At 40.9% G+C, this 20,029-nt stretch overlaps 1 protein-coding gene across 3 annotated transcripts in view; it reads right to left on the bottom strand.

Moving 5' to 3' along the window:
• The window catches only part of PCP4L1 (Purkinje cell protein 4 like 1), a 58,050-nt gene extending 38,926 nt beyond the window's left edge, over positions 1-19,124 (bottom strand). For 2 of the 3 annotated variants that reach the window (XM_068106393.2, XM_078776972.1), the window contains exon 1: positions 19,006-19,124. In XM_068106393.2, the coding sequence (XP_067962494.2) occupies positions 19,006-19,113 (108 nt within the window). In that variant the 5' untranslated portion in view covers positions 19,114-19,124. The remainder of the gene's footprint in view (positions 1-19,005) is intronic. The other variant, XM_078777011.1, reaches the window with a different exon arrangement.
• Between the last annotated feature and the right edge of the window lie 905 nt (positions 19,125-20,029).

The raw sequence follows: 20,029 nt of genomic DNA, 5'->3' as shown, positions 1-20,029 counted from the left end.
ACTTGTGATGACTCAAAGAGGAAAGGTGTGTTTCTGAAAGTGTACTCCTGCCCTTGGGTTGAACAATTTCTAGTTGTACCTGCTCGTATGTACTGTACAGTCGTCCGTCGAAACAGTCAGATTTAATGTTTTCATATTGATCAACAACCATAAAAGTCTGGATCACATCCGATCTTCATCATCTCTACTCGAGCGTAGGAAGGCCGAACTATTTAGGCCTCAGTGGATACTCCGTCCTCAAGACACTGGATCATCCTACGTTGGGCACCACCTGATAACCTAATGTCTGATAACCATGCAGAGTTTCCATGCTGTGCCTGTATATTAAAGATGCGGATGGAACAAAATGTGTACAAAAGTAGAGAAAAAAGGAAGTTAAGAGTTCAATCCCTGAATCTGATTTAAAATTTACTCCAAGACCCTTGTCTTGGTCCATTGAAGCATTGAGTTATCACGTTGTCATCGTGGTCTATCCTGGATTGAGTTATGGAAACCTCTTTCACTCGGATATGCATGACTTTACACTTTACCCAGTTAGTATCAGCTGCCTGCAGCTGCCTGGGGCGCTTCGGTTGCAAGCTCGAACTGAGGAATGGCAGGTGGGAGTTTTTGGGGGTGCTTTCTGCTTTGCAGGTTGTGCTGCTGCTTCGCCAGTGCCTGCTCGAGGGTACCATTGGGGTCTGTGCGTCTCCCAGGCTTGCAGCCAGAAAGCCAGAGGACCGAACCCAAATGTATTGCTTTGGGAAGCTCCCTCACCACCTGGCGCATCGTCTCGGATCCCCTTCTCCACAAGCTTGCAACTGGGAGGGATTCTCAGAGGTCCTTTCCGAGGACACCAGTTTATACAGTTGGTGACATCTGGAATGCTCCTTGTTGGTCTGCAAAGTTACCCGAAGCCTCCTCTTTTATTTTACTGTCGGCCAATCAACAGCAGCACCTCCAAAGGCGGCTCCAATGTAGGCAACAGTATCAACGCCCTGCACTCATCAAGGTCCCCAATGCGCATCACACCCTGAATTCAGTGTTTCCTTCCATCTATCAAAGACTTTAAACAACCGGTCGAAACACAGAAACCCAAATGTGAAAGCACATTATTCAAGTTAAATTCTCCTTGATATGACCCCAAATGAAAGCGTCCGCTAGTTAACATGGAACTGATGTCAAGTTCACATGATGATCACCCCTTTGGTCTTTAGATGGTGACCCTCATGACATGCATTTGGCAAAAAGGTCTGCAGGGGGCGTCACATGTTCATATTTGAGGATCTTGAGAATGAATCCCACCAAGTCTAGGAGACTTAAATCCGGTGAGTGTTAATTTAAATAACAATGTTCTCCTTTATAAAACCAATAACACCAAGTTAATTAACCACTTCCCTTCATTGTGGCTTTGGACTTAACTGTTGTGGCTCTGGTCTATACTGTTGTGGCTCTGGTCTATACTGTTGTGGCTGTAGACAATACTGTTGTGGCTCTAGACTATACTGTTGTGGCTCTAGACTATACTGTTGTGGCTCTGGACTATACTGTTGTGGCTCTGGACTATACTGTTGTGGCTCTAGACTATACTGCTGTGGCTTTAGACTATACTGTTGTGGCTCTAGACTATACTGTTGTGGCTTTAGACTATACTGCTGTGGCTTTAGACTATACTGTTGTGGCTCTAGACTATACTGCTGTGGCTCTAGACTATACTGTTGTGGCTCTGGACTATACTGTTGTGGCTCTGGACTATACTGTTGTGGCTCTAGACTATACTGCTGTGGCTTTAGACTATACTGCTGTGGCTTTAGACTATACTGTTGTGGCTCTAGACTATACTGCTGTGGCTTTGGACTATACTGTTGTGGCTTTGGACTATACTGTTGTGGCTCTAGACTATACTGTTGTGGCTCTAGACTATACTGTTGTGCCTTTAGACTATACTGCTGTGGCTTTAGACTATACTGTTGTGGCTCTAGACTATACTGCTGTGGCTCTGGACTATACTGTTGTGGCTCTGGACTATACTGTTGTGGCTCTGGACTATACTGTTGTGGCTCTAGACTATACTGCTGTGGCTTTAGACTATACTGTTGTGGCTCTAGACTATACTGTTGTGGTTTTGGACTATACTGTTGTGGCTCTAGACTATACTGTTGTGGCCCTAGACTATACTGCTGTGGCTTTAGACTATACTGTTGTGGCTCTAGACTATACTGTTGTGGCTTTAGACTATACTGCTGTGGCTCTAGACTATACTGTTGTGGCTTTAGACTATACTGCTGTGGCTTTAGACTATACTGTTGTGGCTCTAGACTATACTGTTGTGGCTTTAGACTATACTGCTGTGGCTCTAGACTATACTGTTGTGGCTCTAGACTATACTGCTGTGGCTCTAGACTATACTATTGTGGCTTTAGACTATACTGCTGTGGCTTTAGACTATACTGTTGTGGCTTTAGACTATACTATTGTGGCTTTAGACTATACTGTTGTGGCTTTAGACTATACTGTTGTGGCTTTAGACTATACTGTTGTGGCTTTAGACTATACTGTTGTGGCTTTAGACTATACTGTTGTGGCTCTAGACTATACTGTTGTGGCTCTGGACTATAATGTTGTGGCTTTGGACTATACTGTTGTGGTTTTGGACTATACTGTTGTGGCTTTAGACTATACTGTTGTGGCTTTAGACTATACTGTTGTGGTTTTGGACTATACTGTTGTGGTTTTGGACTATACTGTTGTGGTTTTGGACTATACTGTTGTGGCTCTGGACTATACTGTTGTGGTTTTGGACTATACTGTTGTGGTTTTGGACTATACTGTTGTGGTTTTGGACTATACTGTTGTGGTTTTGGACTATACTGTTGTGGTTTTGGACTATACTGTTGTGGTTTTGGACTATACTGTTGTGGTTTTGGACTATACTGTTGTGGTTTTGGACTATACTGTTGTGGTTTTGGACTATACTGTTGTGGTTTTGGACTATACTGTTGTGGTTTTGGACTATACTGTTGTGGTTTTGGACTATACTGTTGTGGTTTTGGACTATACTGTTGTGGTTTTGGACTATACTGTTGTGGTTTTGGACTATACTGTTGTGGTTTTGGACTATACTGTTGTGGTTTTGGACTATACTGTTGTGGTTTTGGACTATACTGTTGTGGTTTTGGACTATACTGTTGTGGTTTTGGACTATACTGTTGTGGTTTTGGACTATACTGTTGTGGTTTTGGACTATACTGTTGTGGTTTTGGACTATACTGTTGTGGTTTTGGACTATACTGTTGTGGTTTTGGACTATACTGTTGTGGTTTTGGACTATACTGTTGTGGTTTTGGACTATACTGTTGTGGTTTTGGACTATACTGTTGTGGTTTTGGACTATACTGTTGTGGTTTTGGACTATACTGTTGTGGTTTTGGACTATACTGTTGTGGTTCTGGACTATACTGTTGTGGTTTTGGACTATACTGTTGTGGTTTTGGACTATACTGTTGTGGTTTTGGACTATACTGTTGTGGCTCTGGTCTATACTGTTGTGGTTTTGGACTATACTGTTGTGGCTTTGGACTATACTGTTGTGGCTCTAGACTGTACTGTTGTGGCTCTAGACTATACTGCTGTGGCTTTAGACTATACTGCTGTGGTTTTGGACGATACTGTTGTGGTTTTGGACTATACTGTTGTGGTTTTGGACTATACTGTTGTGGTTTTGGACTATACTGTTGTGGTTTTGGACTATACTGTTGTGGCTCTGGACTATACTGTTGTGGTTTTGGACTATACTGTTGTGGTTTTGGACTATACTGTTGTGGTTTTGGACTATACTGTTGTGGTTTTGGACTATACTGTTGTGGCTTTGGGCTATACTGTTGTGGTTTTGGACTATACTGTTGTGGTTTTGGACTATACTGTTGTGGCTCTGGACTATACTGTTGTGGCTCTAGACTATACTGCTGTGGTTTTGGACTATACTGCTGTGGTTTTGGACTATACTGCTGTGGCTCTAGACTATACTGCTGTGGCTCTAGACTATACTGCTGTGGCGTTAGACTATACTGTTGTGGCTTTAGACTATACTGTTGTGGCTTTAGACTATACTGTTGTGGCTTTAGACTATCCTGTTGTGGCTCTAGACTATACTGTTGTGGCTCTGGACTATAATGTTGTGGCTTTGGACTATACTGTTGTGGTTTTGGACTATACTGTTGTGGCTTTAGACTATACTGTTGTGGCTTTAGAGTTTAGACTATACTGCTGTGGCTTTAGACTATACTGTTGTGGCTTTAGACTATACTGTTGTGGCTTTGGACTATACTGTTGTGGCTCTGGACTATACTGTTGTGGTTTTGGACTATACTGTTGTGGTTTTGGACTATACTGTTGTGGTTTTGGACTATACTGTTGTGGTTTTGGACTATACTGTTGTGGTTTTGGACTATACTGTTGTGGCTCTGGACTATACTGTTGTGGTTTTGGACTATACTGCTGTGGCTTTAGACTATACTGCTGTGGTTTTGGACTATACTGTTGTGGTTTTGGACTATACTGTTGTGGTTTTGGACTATACTGTTGTGGTTTTGGACTATACTGTTGTGGTTTTGGACTATACTGTTGTGGCTCTGGACTATACTGTTGTGGTTTTGGACTATACTGTTGTGGTTTTGGACTATACTGTTGTGGTTTTGGACTATACTGTTGTGGTTTTGGACTATACTGTTGTGGCTTTGGACTATACTGTTGTGGTTTTGGACTATACTGTTGTGGCTTTGGGCTATACTGTTGTGGTTTTGGACTATACTGTTGTGGTTTTGGACTATACTGTTGTGGTTTTGGACTATACTGTTGTGGCTCTGGACTATACTGTTGTGGTTTTGGACTATACTGTTGTGGTTTTGGACTATACTGTTGTGGTTTTGGACTATACTGCTGTGGCTTTAGACTATACTGCTGTGGTTTTGGACTATACTGTTGTGGTTTTGGACTATACTGTTGTGGTTTTGGACTATACTGTTGTGGTTTTGGACTATACTGTTGTGGTTTTGGACTATACTGTTGTGGCTCTGGACTATACTGTTGTGGTTTTGGACTATACTGTTGTGGTTTTGGACTATACTGTTGTGGTTTTGGACTATACTGTTGTGGTTTTGGACTATACTGTTGTGGTTTTGGACTATACTGTTGTGGTTTTGGACTATACTGTTGTGGTTTTGGACTATACTGTTGTGGTTTTGGACTATACTGTTGTGGTTTTGGACTATACTGTTGTGGCTTTGGGCTATACTGTTGTGGCTCTAGACTATTGTGTTGTGGTTTTGTCCCATGCTCATGAGTGAATTCCCTTGCGTAGTTTGAGTAAAAGATCTCTGCTTTAGATGTCGATGCAAACACCATTGTGTAATTACTGCCATGTCGGCCCCAAATTGATTTCATATCTTTGGATTTGCTAACAATTCTATTCCAAAACCTGTTGCGATTTTATTTCACACCTGTTGCTAATTACCATCCACACTTCCTGCATCATGTCCAATCTTTCCAACGACATTTCGGATTTCTTCATATCCCTCGGATTCAACAGGATGCCAGGAATATGAGTTGCATCTGCAAACTTTGTGCTTGAGCGATATGAGACTTTTAGCTCCAGCATTATCCATGGAAGGATAATCTTCTTCTTCATAAAACGTTTTGAGCCTTGCATTTCTCTTTCCAGTTTTGTATGCCATTCTTCATGAAGTCTCAGGACTCTTGCGCATCTTTGTCTAATAACTCGGTGGTCTAATCAGTGAAGGCCGTTGTCCTTGCCCATACTCCCTATGGTGACAACACCAATAATTGCATGCTGAACCTTTTCCTGTTGTCAAGGTTACATTTATATGAGGAACACAATGCCAACTTTTTTTTTCTTTTTAGCCGCGTCGCAAGACGCTGGTCATAGAGTGCCCTCTGCTGTTGTTCTTGTTCTTCTTCTTCTTCTTCTTCTTCTTGCAGAGAAGACAAAACCTCAAAGCTCCACCCATTCTGGGAACCATAGGTCCACCCATTGTGGGAGAGACTTCATATAAACAAATATCCACCATTTTATTAACTCGCATAGCTTTGAGGCCTGTTTTGTAGGCCCGTGGTGTCTTCCTCTCTCACACAGTTTTATTTCAAATCAAATTCGATCTATCATTTCATTTTTCACAGTCGCTAACATAGTTTTAGACTCGGTTGAAAAAAAACTGGAAGACAATCCGATGAAAGTTGCCCTTTTCGAACGATATGAATTCTCAAAGGCCTGTAACTTCAAGTCCATTGAGATTTTTTTTTTTAATCGCGGCATGGTGTCATACACCGCCCGAAATAAGAGACGGGAAAATGCCGAGATATATATATATTTTGTTTAAATCGCGGCATGGTCAGTCATACACCGCCTGAAATAACAGATGGGAAAATGCCGAGATATATTAAAAATTCGTCGCCACACACGGGAAATTGCCGAGATATATTAAAAATTCGTCCATTTGATGACAATCGTCACGATGAAATATTTAATTTCTACGTCGTCACAATAATGTGGAGAGAGGAGCATAGCTTCGTTCACGTGTCGCCACATACGGGAAATTGCCGAGATATATATTTTTTAAATCGCGGCATGGTCAGTCATACACCGCCTGAAATAACAGACGGGAAAATGCCGAGATATATATATATATATTTAAATCGCGGCATGGTCAGTCATACACCGCCTGAAATAACAGACGGGAAAATGCCGAGATATATTAAAAATTCGTCGCCACACACGGGAAATTGCCGAGATATATTTTCACTTTGCACAAAAATAACATCAAGTAATCGAATCAATAGGAATGTCCTGTGCCTATAACATCGACGTTATAGGCACAGCTGCATCTAGGCATTGTGTAACATCGACGCGGCTTTTGTTTTAATTAAAACTTTTTGTACTTGTTTTTTTAATAAAAGGTCGAGGCTCATCTAAGAGCGAAGAATTGCTCTCAAGAGTGCCGGAGGTATCAGCAATGCCTCGCTTTGTGGTCAAAAGCAAATCCGGAAAACTAGGCATACGCGCTTCCCAAAACACGTGGGCTTGTCCACCAGGTGGGCAGGGAAATTGTCCGCAATGCAGGTACACACGTTAAAATCGACATCATGGGTACATGTGGAATCTGCATCGTTTCTAAGGTTGCCTCGTTTAATATCATTCAAAGCTGAATCATTTGACTCCTATACCTACAACCGAATGTACCGATTCCACCATCGTGTGAATCCACAGGGATGCTCGGAAGTCGTCTTCCTCCAGTCGAGGCATTGGGACAAACTTTTTATAGAACCCCGAATATAAATATTGATTCCCCTGCTGTGTAATCTCTAATTAAAGGTAATAGTTAGCTCATGTATCCATGTAGACCAAACATCTCTGTGGACACAACCACCACGTGCTTTCGACCCACTTCCGTCACGGCAGTAATGTCTGGAGACCATTTTCCCACAACTCATGGAATTTATTTTATTTAAAGAAACATTGGAATGTGCTCCAAATGAAAACATCTAACATCTTGGACAGTACCTTGACTACTATCGGCCATGTAACACCCCAATAATTACACCCCTTGTAGTTAATTGTTCATTTAATTTACCATTTCTCTTTCTCCGTGCAGCTCACGAGACAAACTCATTCTCTCCTTGGTTTAGGGTGTGAAGGTCGGGGCCATAGGTAGGCCAGAGAAGTCCCCAATGGTCGACCATTTCCCAAGTATTTCTCGTGCTCGTCAATATCTGTGTGTATGTGATCTTCGAAAGTGATTCGAGAATTATTGAGTGATCGGGCCAAAAATGACATATAGCAGGATATCTCAAAAAGTTGTGGACGGATTTGGACGAAACTCGGTGGACAGGTTGGGTGTGTGACGAGGACAATTATATTCGATTTTGGTTAAGATCTGAATATGGATTCGGATCTGAGAATTATTTAATTTCTAAGTGATTCTTCACCATTGAGTGATCGGGCCAAAAATGACATATAGCAGGACATCTCAAAACGTTGTGGACGGATTTGGACGAAACTCGGTGGACAGGTTGGGTGTCTGACAAGGACAAATAGATTCAATTTTGGTGAAGATCTGAATATGGATTCGGATATGAGAATTATTTAATTTCTAAGTGATTCTTCACCATTGAGTGATCGGGCCAAAAATGACATATAGCAGGATATCTCAAAAAGTTGTGGACGGATTTGGACGAAACTTGGTGGACAGGTTGGGTGTGTAACAAGGCCAATTATATTCGATTTTGGTGAATATCTGAATATGGATTCGGATCTGAGAATTATTTAATTTCTAAGTGATTCTTCACTATTGAGTAATCTGGCCAAAAATGACATATAGCAGGATATCTCAAAAAGTTGTGGACGGATTTTGACGAACCTTGGTGGACAGGTTGGGTGTCTGACCAGGACAAACAGATTCGATTTTGGTGAAGATCTGATTATGGATTCGGATATGAGAATTATTTAATTTCTAAGTGATTCTTCACCATTGAGTGATCGGCCAAAAATGACATATAGCAGGATATCTCAAAAAGTTGTGGATGGATTTGGACGAAACTTGGTGGACAGGTTGGGTGTTTGAGAAGGACAATTATATTCGATTTTGGTGAAGATCTGAATATGGAATCGGATCTGAGAATTATTTAATTTTTAAGTGATTCTTCACTATTGAGTGATCGGGCCAAAAATGACATATACCAAGATATCTCAAAATGTTGTGGACGGATTTGCACGAAACTTGGTGGACAGGTTGGGTGTCTGACAAGGACGATTCAATTCGATTTTGGTGAAGATCTGAATATGGATTCGGATCTGAGAATTATTTAATTTCTAAGTGATTCTTCACCATTGAGAGACCGGGCTAAAACCGATACATTGCAGGATATCTCAAAGAGTTATGGACGAGTTGATTTGGTGACAAGAACAAGCCGATTCCATTTTGTTTCAGGTCTGAATTCAGATCCGGCCGATCAGTGAATACAAAACGTAAACTGTTCACCTGGTGGAGGTATGCGCTCTATCGAGTGCCGTTCTAGTTTGTTCCTTTTTATCTCTCCTGTAGAATCAACTCTTCCTCATTCTGTTCAATTCCATCCTTCCCTCCGGGGCTACAAGATGGCTGTTCATGACCATCTTAAGTCATGTCTTATCCACACTCGTGATTGTTTCTATATCATCACCAACCCTCCACAAACGCACCCCTTCCTTACAGATTATTGTTCCCTGCGCCCCCTCCTCTCCTCCATCTTTCCATTCATTGGTCCATTATTCCTTCATCCCAGCTCTCTCTGCCTCTTCTTCCAAATGTCTTCTGACTGTTTGAGCTTGCATCCAGTTTGTTCACCCCATTAGTCCTCCCCCCCCCCTCCCCTTGCACTCATTCTTACCCTCGTTCATTCTTTCTCCAAGTATCCTTCTATTGTGTCCCTCTATCCAGCTGTTAATGTACTTCCCTCCCTTTCCACCATGTTCTAGCTGTTCAGTGCTTTTCTGCGTTCTTCCATTAGTCTCGACTGTATCTTCTATACTACAAAATAACCGTTTGCCTGGGTGTGTGTGTGTGTGTCTGTGTCTGTGTCTGTGTCTGTGTGTGTGTGTGTGTGTGTGTGTGTGTGTGTGTGTGTGTGTGTGTGTGTATATATATATATATATATATATATATATATATATATATATATATATATATATATATATATGTGTGTGTGTGTGTGTGTGTGTGTGTGTGTGTGTGTATATATATATATATATATATATATATATATATGTGTGTGTGTGTGTGTGTGTGTGTGTGTGTGTGTGTGTGTGTGTGTGTGTGTGTGTGTATATATATATATATGTGTGTGTGTATATATATATATTGTTGCGGATATGAGATTGGCATCCATCCATATCCGCTTGTAAATATTCCCCTATTTCCTCCATACTTCCCAACTATCCCCAATCCCCCATTCCCTAGTCCCATTTTCTGTAAACAACACTCTGTAGACTCGACCTTCCCCTATTTCCCCCATTAAATGTCGCATCCAGGTCCACCGCATCTCACGTAGACAACTATAGGACATCTTGCTAGTTATTCTTAGTCTATGTCAGTTAAGGACTCGTTTCCATTAATTCTGACTGTTCGTTGCACCAGAATGTGATTGTATGGCACCGTTAGGAAGTTTAGGACCTCCCAATACCTCCCCGCAGCTCTTCCTCATGGTACAACAACAACAACAACAACAGCGGCGGCGGCGCGGGGAGTGTGCGTCCTCACTCCGGCTTGGTTGGTAGGGAGGTGTTGAAAGGGCACCAAGCCTTTCCAACGAGCCGCCATCGAGCATGTGCTCGACGGGGTTACCACGTAGGGGCTCGCTGTCAGCTCCTCGTCAAGGGCGGAGCCCGGTAACCCCCCGCACCCAATAGAAGCGGCGGACCGATCCCATCTGGGGCGGGGCCAACGAGCCGAGGGCATGTCACTCCCCGCTGAGCATGCGCAGGAAGAGAGAGGTGACGTCAGATGCGCCCTCAGCTTGGAGAGAGAAGGACGCCACCTCCGAGCGCTGCAATACCTCCCCGCATCTCTGGACCGGACCGTGTTTGATTCTGCCCCTGAGCCAAGGTGCACCTTGTGCTATCGACTGCCTGTCCTTCCCTGCCATCAATCCCTGTGTAAGTCAGTCTTGTTCCGTTTGTCTGTGGTCTGTCTGGGATAGATAAGATTGTGTCTAAGTGCCTATCTCTTCTGTGCTTTACCTCTTACCTTGTAATCTACCCCTTTTCTCCACCACCAATTATATCCTCCTCCGGAGGTCTTGAGAACTGTACCCCTTGTGTCGTTTCATTTATCCCAGCCGTTGTGTCCTTTCCTTCATTGATTTTAGCATAGCGCGATTTGGTCAACGTCGGGTGGAATTGGGGGTAAGTTGGGGGAAGAATCGGGTAAACTGTGCGAACACGGCGGCCATTCCGCTCGGCCCATCATAACATCTTAAGCCGTGTCCGTAACAATATATATATGTGTCTGTATGTGTGTGTGTGTGTGTGTGTGTGTGTATGTGTGTGTGTGGTGTGTGTATATATATATATAATGTGGTGTGTGTGTGTGTGTGTATATATATATATATATGTGTGTGTGTGTGTGTATATATATATATATTGTGTGTGTGTGTGTGTATATATATATAAATATGTGTCTGTATGTGTGTGTGTGTGTGTATATATATATGTGTGTGTGTGTGTGTGTGTGTGTGTGTGTGTGTGTGTGTGTGTATATATATATATATATGTGTGTGTGTGTGTGTATATATATAATATGTGTCTGTATGTGTGTGTGTGTGTGTGTGTGTGTATATATATATATATGTGTGTGTGTGTGTGTGTATATATGTGTGTTTGTATTAGGGTGGTCCACGGATATATGTAATATTTAATACTATTAAAAATCCATGCTCCACAAGGCTGCCCTTGTTCCTATGTTTATAAAGATCATATGAACCAAACATGAGGTCAATTGGAACTTATTTCGAGGTTGCCCAAAAAATAAACGTGTTTAATTTATCCTGTTTTTTTCAGATGCCAGAAACTCGCAGCTCTTCCACAGTTTGGTTGCTTTGCAAGTCTGAAAAGGAAATAATATGTGGGGGACTACCAACCAAAGGACACACATTGCAGAAAATGGTGTACCATCACATACAAGAACACCATACAGTTGGTGAAAGTGCCATACTTAGTGTACAAGCTGTGTGTGCATACTGGGAGAAAGCACGAATTTCAGTGCAGAGAGTAGATTCCTGTGAGCGCCAACTTTTGAAGTTGTGTGATGCCGACAAACTGGTAAAGAGAAATAGAACCAAGACATTCGAAAACTATAGAGTGAAGGAGCAGATGTTCAAAGATGATCTTCAATCCCTCTTCGATATCTCACCAAATGATGCTTGAGAAAATGACGAATGAAGAAGACAAAGCATTCCTTATCATGCAGCGTGAGGATCCCTCAAGTTCATGTATGGGATCTGTGGACAACACTCTGGCAGTGAAGGAGAACAGAATGCGTATCAGGCTTGAGAATGAAGATAAAAGAAAGAAGAAACATGCTGCTGAGACTCCAACAGCAATGCAATCTGTTCCATCAACATCGGCTGTGGTTGATGATGATGATGAGTCTGAGATTGAAAGCTCCGATTCAGGGGCCAATGAATTCAAACTCCAAAGTCCATCTTCTGCCAAACAGGTGAAAAAGGCTCCCATCAAGGTGATCACTCCAGCAATAGTGGCAACTCTGGGCAGAGTAAATCTCTCAGATCGGCGTGCTGTGTTTGTGGCCAGTGCTTTTGCACAATCTCTTGGTCATACCATTGAAGACATGTGCAAGCCAACAATAATAAATAACTTGAGTAATTGAAAATAGATAATTATCTATGAATTGATGGATGATGCTAAAAATTCTGTATCTTATTATTCATTAAAATTTGTCAACATTTTGAGCAACCTCTAAATATTGTCCAATCAAGCTCAAACTTTCACCACAAACTACTTTCTTCAATAGGAGTAGGGACAGGCTTGTGGAGAAATGAAAATACAATCTTCAAATTTTTGGACCACCCTAGTCTGTTTGTGTGCATATGTGTGTCTGTATGTGTGTGTGTCTGTATGTGAGTGTGTGTGTGTGTTACTATAATATTAAATATAAATTTTCCTTAGTAGGTGTAAAGAGGTGTTTTAGGCACCCACAGAAAATAGCAAAAAAAAACAAATTGACGCTGGGCAACGCAGGGTAATCCTGCTCGTACATAATAAATAAATATCCACCAGTGGGCTGACGGGAATCTCTTGAGGTTGTGGTTCAGACCTCTGCTGATTTGGGGGAATTCCCCTGGGAGCCCCCATGATCCAAATTCAAAACAAAAGAAAACGAAAAATTTAAGACCGAGTGATCCTGCGGACCATCGAGTAGAAGGACTGCATCAGGTTTCCGAGCAATTGGTTGGTAAATAAGACACTAGTCGGGATCCGAAGTATCAGCGGTAACCCTCCCTTACCCCTCGGGGCCCAAATGATCCGAACTTGAAGCCTGAGCGATTGTGCGGGCCATCAAGTCGAAGGACTGGAGGGGAGGAGGATGGGCGGGGGAAGGGAGGGGAGGAGAGGGTGGGGAGGGGAGAAGAGGGGGGGAGGGGAGAAGAGGGGGGGAGGGGAGAAGAGGGGGGGAGAGGGAGGGGAGGGTGGAGGGGAGGGGGCAGGGGGAGGGGGGAGGGGGAGGGGTGGAGGAGGAGGGGGCGGGAGGAGAGGGTGGGGAGGGGAGAAGAGGGGGGAGGGGAGAAGAGGGGGGGAGGGGAGAAGAGGGGGGGAGGGGAGAAGAGGGGGGGAGGGGAGAAGAGGGGGGAGGGGGAGGGGGGAGGGGGTGGGGTGGAGGAGGAAGGGAGGGGGAGGAGGAGGGGAGGGGGAGTGGAGGGGGAGGGGGAGGGGGGAGTGGAGGGGAAGGGGGAAATTTTCCCCCTTCCTAACCGATCATTCTTTTTTGTGTGCCAAGTTTGAGCAACATCTGTAAATGCATGTCTGAGAAATGGCTGAGGACATGGTCAATAAAGGGTTTCTTACAACTAACATGGCCGCCAGTCTACCAGTCGGCCATCTTTGATCAGATCGCAAAATAAAGTGAGGCGCACGTGTATCGGACTGAGTCCAACGGGGTCTAATAAGGGACTAGTATGGATCTGAAGTTTGGTGGGTAAACTCCCGGCTTCTCCCAACCCCCTACCCCAGCAGTCCCATGATGCAAAATCGAAGCCCGAGCGATTGTGTGGGCGACCACTGTCTTGGAGTCACGTGTCCAGTTTCAGAACACTCAGCCGGATGATGAGGAAGGAGTTGCAAAAATATCAAAAAATTAACTACCAGATGGACAGACATCCGGACATCGCGACCCATTTTATAAGTTGATCTCTTAGAGAATCAAGATGAGGTGACCTAAAAAAAGGGTTTGGATGCATCGTGGTTTGTCACTTGGCAGTGAAGTTCAATTGATTAAACTCGAGGAGTTTAGTTTATCAGATGAGAGAGGAGATCCTATGGAGCTGTGGTCAGATACGGCTATGGGCAGTAAGATTGTGGAAGAGTAAGAATGTAGGGATGTGAGGGAGTATTGATGTTGGGTGTATGGATGTGGGTGAATAAGGATGTGTGGGAGTAAAGCTGTAATATTAGGAAATCTCACCTAGATCGACAGATGTGGGACGAACAGTTGAACAGACGAATCACAAATGGAGAAACGTTTGAAACAAACCCATGGAGATGGTTTGCAGGTGCTGCTTGGAAATTCAATCCCCTGGAGCCCCCCCCCCCCCGCCCCCCTCCACACCCAATCCCACCTCCTGTAACCAGGAGTGAAATGTGAGTACTTGACTGGCACAGAGTGATATATTCATTCACACGACTCGCTCCTTGCACTCCATGTGGGAACGGATGGAAAAAAAAATCGTGGAAATACACAATTCCTTGCAAAACACACCATTTCCTTCGACATTAATCCATTCCTCGGGAATTACACCATTCCTCGAAAACACACCATTCCTTGGAAAATACACCATTCCTTGGAAAATACACCATTCCTTGGACATTAATCCATTCCTCGGGAAAATACACCATTCCTTGGAAAATACACCATTCCTTGGAAAATACACCATTCCTTGGAAATTAATCCATTCCTCGGGAAAATACACCATTCCTCGAAAACACACCATTCCTTGGAAAATACACCATTCCTTGGAAAATACACCATTCCTTGGACATTAATCCATTCCTCGGGAATTACACCATTCCTCGAAAACACACCATTCCTTGGAAAATACACCATTCCTTGGAAAATACACCATTCCTTGGACATTAATCCATTCCTCGGGAAAATACACCATTCCTTGGAAAATACACCATTCCTTGGAAAATACACCATTCCTTGGACATTAATCCATTCCTCGGGAATTACACCATTCCTCGAAAACACACCATTCCTTGGAAAATACACCATTCCTTGGAAAATACACCATTCCTCGAAAACACACCATTCCTTGGAAAATACACCATTCCTTGGAAAATACACCATTCCTTGGACATTAATCCATTCCTCGGGAAAATACACCATTCCTCGAAAACACACCATTCCTTGGAAAATACACCATTCCTTGGACATTAATCCATTCCTCGGGAAAATACACCATTCCTCGAAAACACACCATTCCTTGGAAAATACACCATTCCTCGGGAAATACATTATACTGTGAAAACACACCATACCTTGGAAAATAACCATACCTTGGAAAAACACCATTCCTCAGAAAATACATGTGAAATATGAAAAATACACAAAAAAATACATGAATACACACTACTAATAAACATTCATACATGAATACACACACAACTAATAAATATTCATACATGAATACACACACGACTAATAAACATTCATGCATTAATACACACACAACTAATAAATATTCATACATGAATACACACACGACTAATAAATATTCATACATGAATACATACGCGACTAATAAACATTCATACATGAATACACACACGACTAATAAACATTCATACATTAATACATACGCGACTAATAAACATTCATACATGAATACACACACGACTAATACATATTCATACATTAATACACACACGACTAATAAACATTCATGCATTAATACACACATGACTAATAAATATTCATGCATTAATACACACACAACTAATAAACATTCATGCATTAATACACACATGACTAATAAATATTCATGCATTAATACACACACGACTAATAAACATTCATACATGAATACACACACGACTAATAAACATTCACACATGAATACACACACGACTAATAAACACTAATACATGAATACACACACGACTAATAAACATTCATACATGAATACACACACGACTAATAAACATTCATTCATGAATACACACATGACTAATAAACATTCATACATGAATACACACACGACTAATAAATATTCATACATGAATACACACACGACTAATAAACATTAATACATTAATACACACACGACTAATAAATATTCATACATGAATACACACACGACTAATAAACATTAATACATGAAGACACATGACTAAAACATTCATACATGAATACTCACACAACTAATAAACATTCATACATGAATACACACACAACTAACAAACATTCATATATGAATACACACGAAACTAATAAACATTCATACATGAATACACACACAACTAATAAACATTCATACGTGAATACAAACATGACTAATAAACATTCATACATGAATACAAACAACTAATAAACATTCATACGTGAATATAAACACGACTAATAAACATGCATACATGAATACAAACAACTAATAAACATTCATACGTGAATACAAACACGACTAATAAACATGCATACATGAATACAAACAACTAATAAACATTCATACATTCATACAAACTACCAATAAATATTCATACATGAATACAAACTACTTATACATAAACATTCAGACATGAATACAAACTACTTATACATAAACATTCATACATGAACACCAACACTTGGTATACATAAACATTCATGCATAAACACCAACGCTTGGTATACATAAACATTCATACATAAACACCAACACTTGGTATACATAAACATTCATACATAAACACCAACACTTGGTATACATAAACATTCATACATAAACATCAACACTTGGTATACATAAACATTCATATATAAACACCAACGCTTGGTATACATAAACATTCATACATAAACACCAACGCTTGGTATACATAAACATTCATACATAAACACCAACACTTGGTATACATAAACATTCATACATAAACACCAACACTTGGTATACATAAACATTCATACATAAACATCAACACTTGGTATACATAAACATTCATACATAAACACCAACACTTGGTGTACATAAACATTCATACATAAACACCAACACTTGGTATACATAAACATTCATACATAAACACCAACACTTGGTATACATAAACATTCATACATAAACACCAACACTTGGGATACATAAACATTCATACATAAACATCAACACTTGGTATACATAAACATTCATACATAAACACCAACACTTGGTATACATAAACATTCATACATAAACACCAACACTTGGTATACATGAACATTCATACATAAACATCAACACTTGGTATACATAAACATTCATACATAAACACCAACACTTGGAATACATAAACATTCATACATAAACACCAACACTTGGTATACATAAACATTCAAACATAAACACCAACACTTGGTATACATAAACATTCATACATAAACATCAACACTTGGTATACATAAACATTCATACATAAACACCAACACTTGGTATACATAAACATTCATACATAAACACCAACACTTGGTATACATAAACATTCATACATAAATACCAACACTTGGTATACATAAACATTCATACATAAACACCAACACTTGGTATACATAAACATTCATACATAAACACCAACACTTGGTATACATAAACATTCATACATAAACACCAACACTTGGTATACATAAACATTCATACATAAACACCAACACTTGGTGTACATAAACATTCATACATAAACACCAACACTTGGTATACATAAACATTCATACATAAACACCAACACTTGGTGTACATAAACATTCATACATAAACACCAACACTTGGTATACATAAACATTCATACATAAACACAAACACTTGGTATACATAAACATTCATACATAAACATCAACACTTGGTATACATAAACATTCATACAAAAACACCAACACTTGGAATACATAAACATTCACACATAAACACCAACACTTGGTATACATAAACATTCATACATAAACACCAACACTTGGTATACATAAACATTCAAACATAAACACCAACGCTTGGTATACATAAACATTCATACATAAACACCAACACTTGGTATACATAAACATTCATACATAAACATCAACACTTGGTATACATAAACATTCATACATAAACATCAACACTTGGTATACATAAACATTTATACATAAACACCAACACATAGTATACATGAACATTCATACATGAACACCAACACTAATAATACAAACATTCATATATCAATATATAGACGAGTAATACAAAATAGTTCATACAACAACATGAACTCCAACGTCACAAAAGCATGGACATAATTCATGCACGAATTGCATCACTACTAATGCGATATTTGATGTAATAACAGGAACACCAACACTAGTCATTCATGAACGCAAACATGACAATACAATAACAAGTAGATTAACACTGCAAATGCATGTTGATTATTCGTATATGTTGATTATTCACACGTGTTGCTTATTCGTACATGTTGCTTATTCGTACATGTTGATTGTTCACATGTGTTGCTTATTCGTACATGTTCCTTATTCGTACATGTTGCTTATTCGTGCATGTTGATTATTCGTACATGTCGATTGTTCGTATATGTTGATTATATCCACACATGTTGCTTATTCGTACATGTTGAATATTCGTACATGTTGACTATTCACACGTGTTGCTTAATCGTACATCTTGATTATTCGTATATGTTGATTATTCACACGTGTTGCTTATTCGTACATGTTGCTTATTCGTACATGTTGATTATATTCACATGTGTTGCTTATTCGTGCATGTTGCTTATTCGTACATGTTGATTATTCACACGTGTTGCTTATTCATACATGTTGATTATTCACACGTCTTGCTTATTCGTACATGTTGATTATTCGTACATGCTTCCTTCCAACACTATTTTTCCTCCTTTGCTCATCTTTCTTCACCGATCCCAAATGCACAAAACGAGTGCGATTTGTTGGAATAGTATGTTCCTCGGTCAGGTTTAGTCATCACTCATCACTCACCACTCACTCACCACTCACGCACCTCACTCACCTCGCTCACCTCGCTCATGGTGATGGTCAGAGCAGGTGCGTGTGCGGCTCCGCACGATCCCAGGATCCCAGGCACGAGTTCTGCCCACGCTCTCAGCGCGAACATCATGAGGCTATTAGTGTGGGGGAAAGGGGACAGGCCATCTGGGGGGTGGGGCGGGGGGGGGCGAGGGGAGGTGGAGTAAGGGGAGGATTCGGTGGAGGAAGAGAGAGAGGTTAAGGGATGGGGGCCGTCCTTCGGGAGGATCGAGGGAAAGAGAAGCCTTAGGGAAGGGTTGGGGAAGTTGGGTGGGGGGAGAGGGTGAACTGACAGAGAGAGGGAGAGAGAGAGGAGAGCCTTGCGGGATCCGTCATGGAGTAAAGTCAAAGAGAACAGATGCGTAAATTTGGCATGAGAAGAGACCAGGGAGGGGGAAGGGGGGGGGGGCGAGAGATTTTGATTGAATAGCAAAGAAGGAATGGAGCATGGAGGGAGGGAAGAGGACTGGAATCGTGTGTACGTGGTGGATCCGAGTCACTTGGTAATTCATTATGGCTTCGCAGGTAATCAGCTTTGTTTTAAACTGTAATTAATTGAATAAAAGGACTTTCATTGCCTTCCAAAAAAGGAATCACAACTTGATTATCATCTTCCATAAATTAATCACAATTAATCATCACATTCAAAAACGAATCCAAATTGATCATTGCCTTCCCAAAATGAATCCAAATTCATAATCACCTTCGAAAAAGAAATCCAAATTGATCATTGTCTTCCAAAAAGGAATCACAATTGATCACCTTCCAAAAAGGAATCACAATTAATCATCACCTTCTAATTGATAATCACCTTCCAAAAAGGAATCACAATTGATCATCACCTTCCAAAAAGGAATCACAATTAATCATCACCTTCCAAAAAGGAATCACAATTGATCATCACCTTCCAAAAAGAAATCACAATTGATCATCACCTTCCAAAAAGGAATCACAATTGATCATCACCTTCCAAAAAGGAATCACAATTGATCATCACCTTCCAAAAA

This window comes from Myxine glutinosa, chromosome 1, assembly GCF_964187855.1.
Source record: "Myxine glutinosa chromosome 1, kmMyxGlut1.1, whole genome shotgun sequence".
NCBI lineage: Eukaryota > Metazoa > Chordata > Myxini > Myxiniformes > Myxinidae > Myxine > Myxine glutinosa.
The sequence above is the reverse complement of the archived record's forward strand: the minus strand, read 5'-3'. Positions and strand labels throughout refer to the sequence as shown.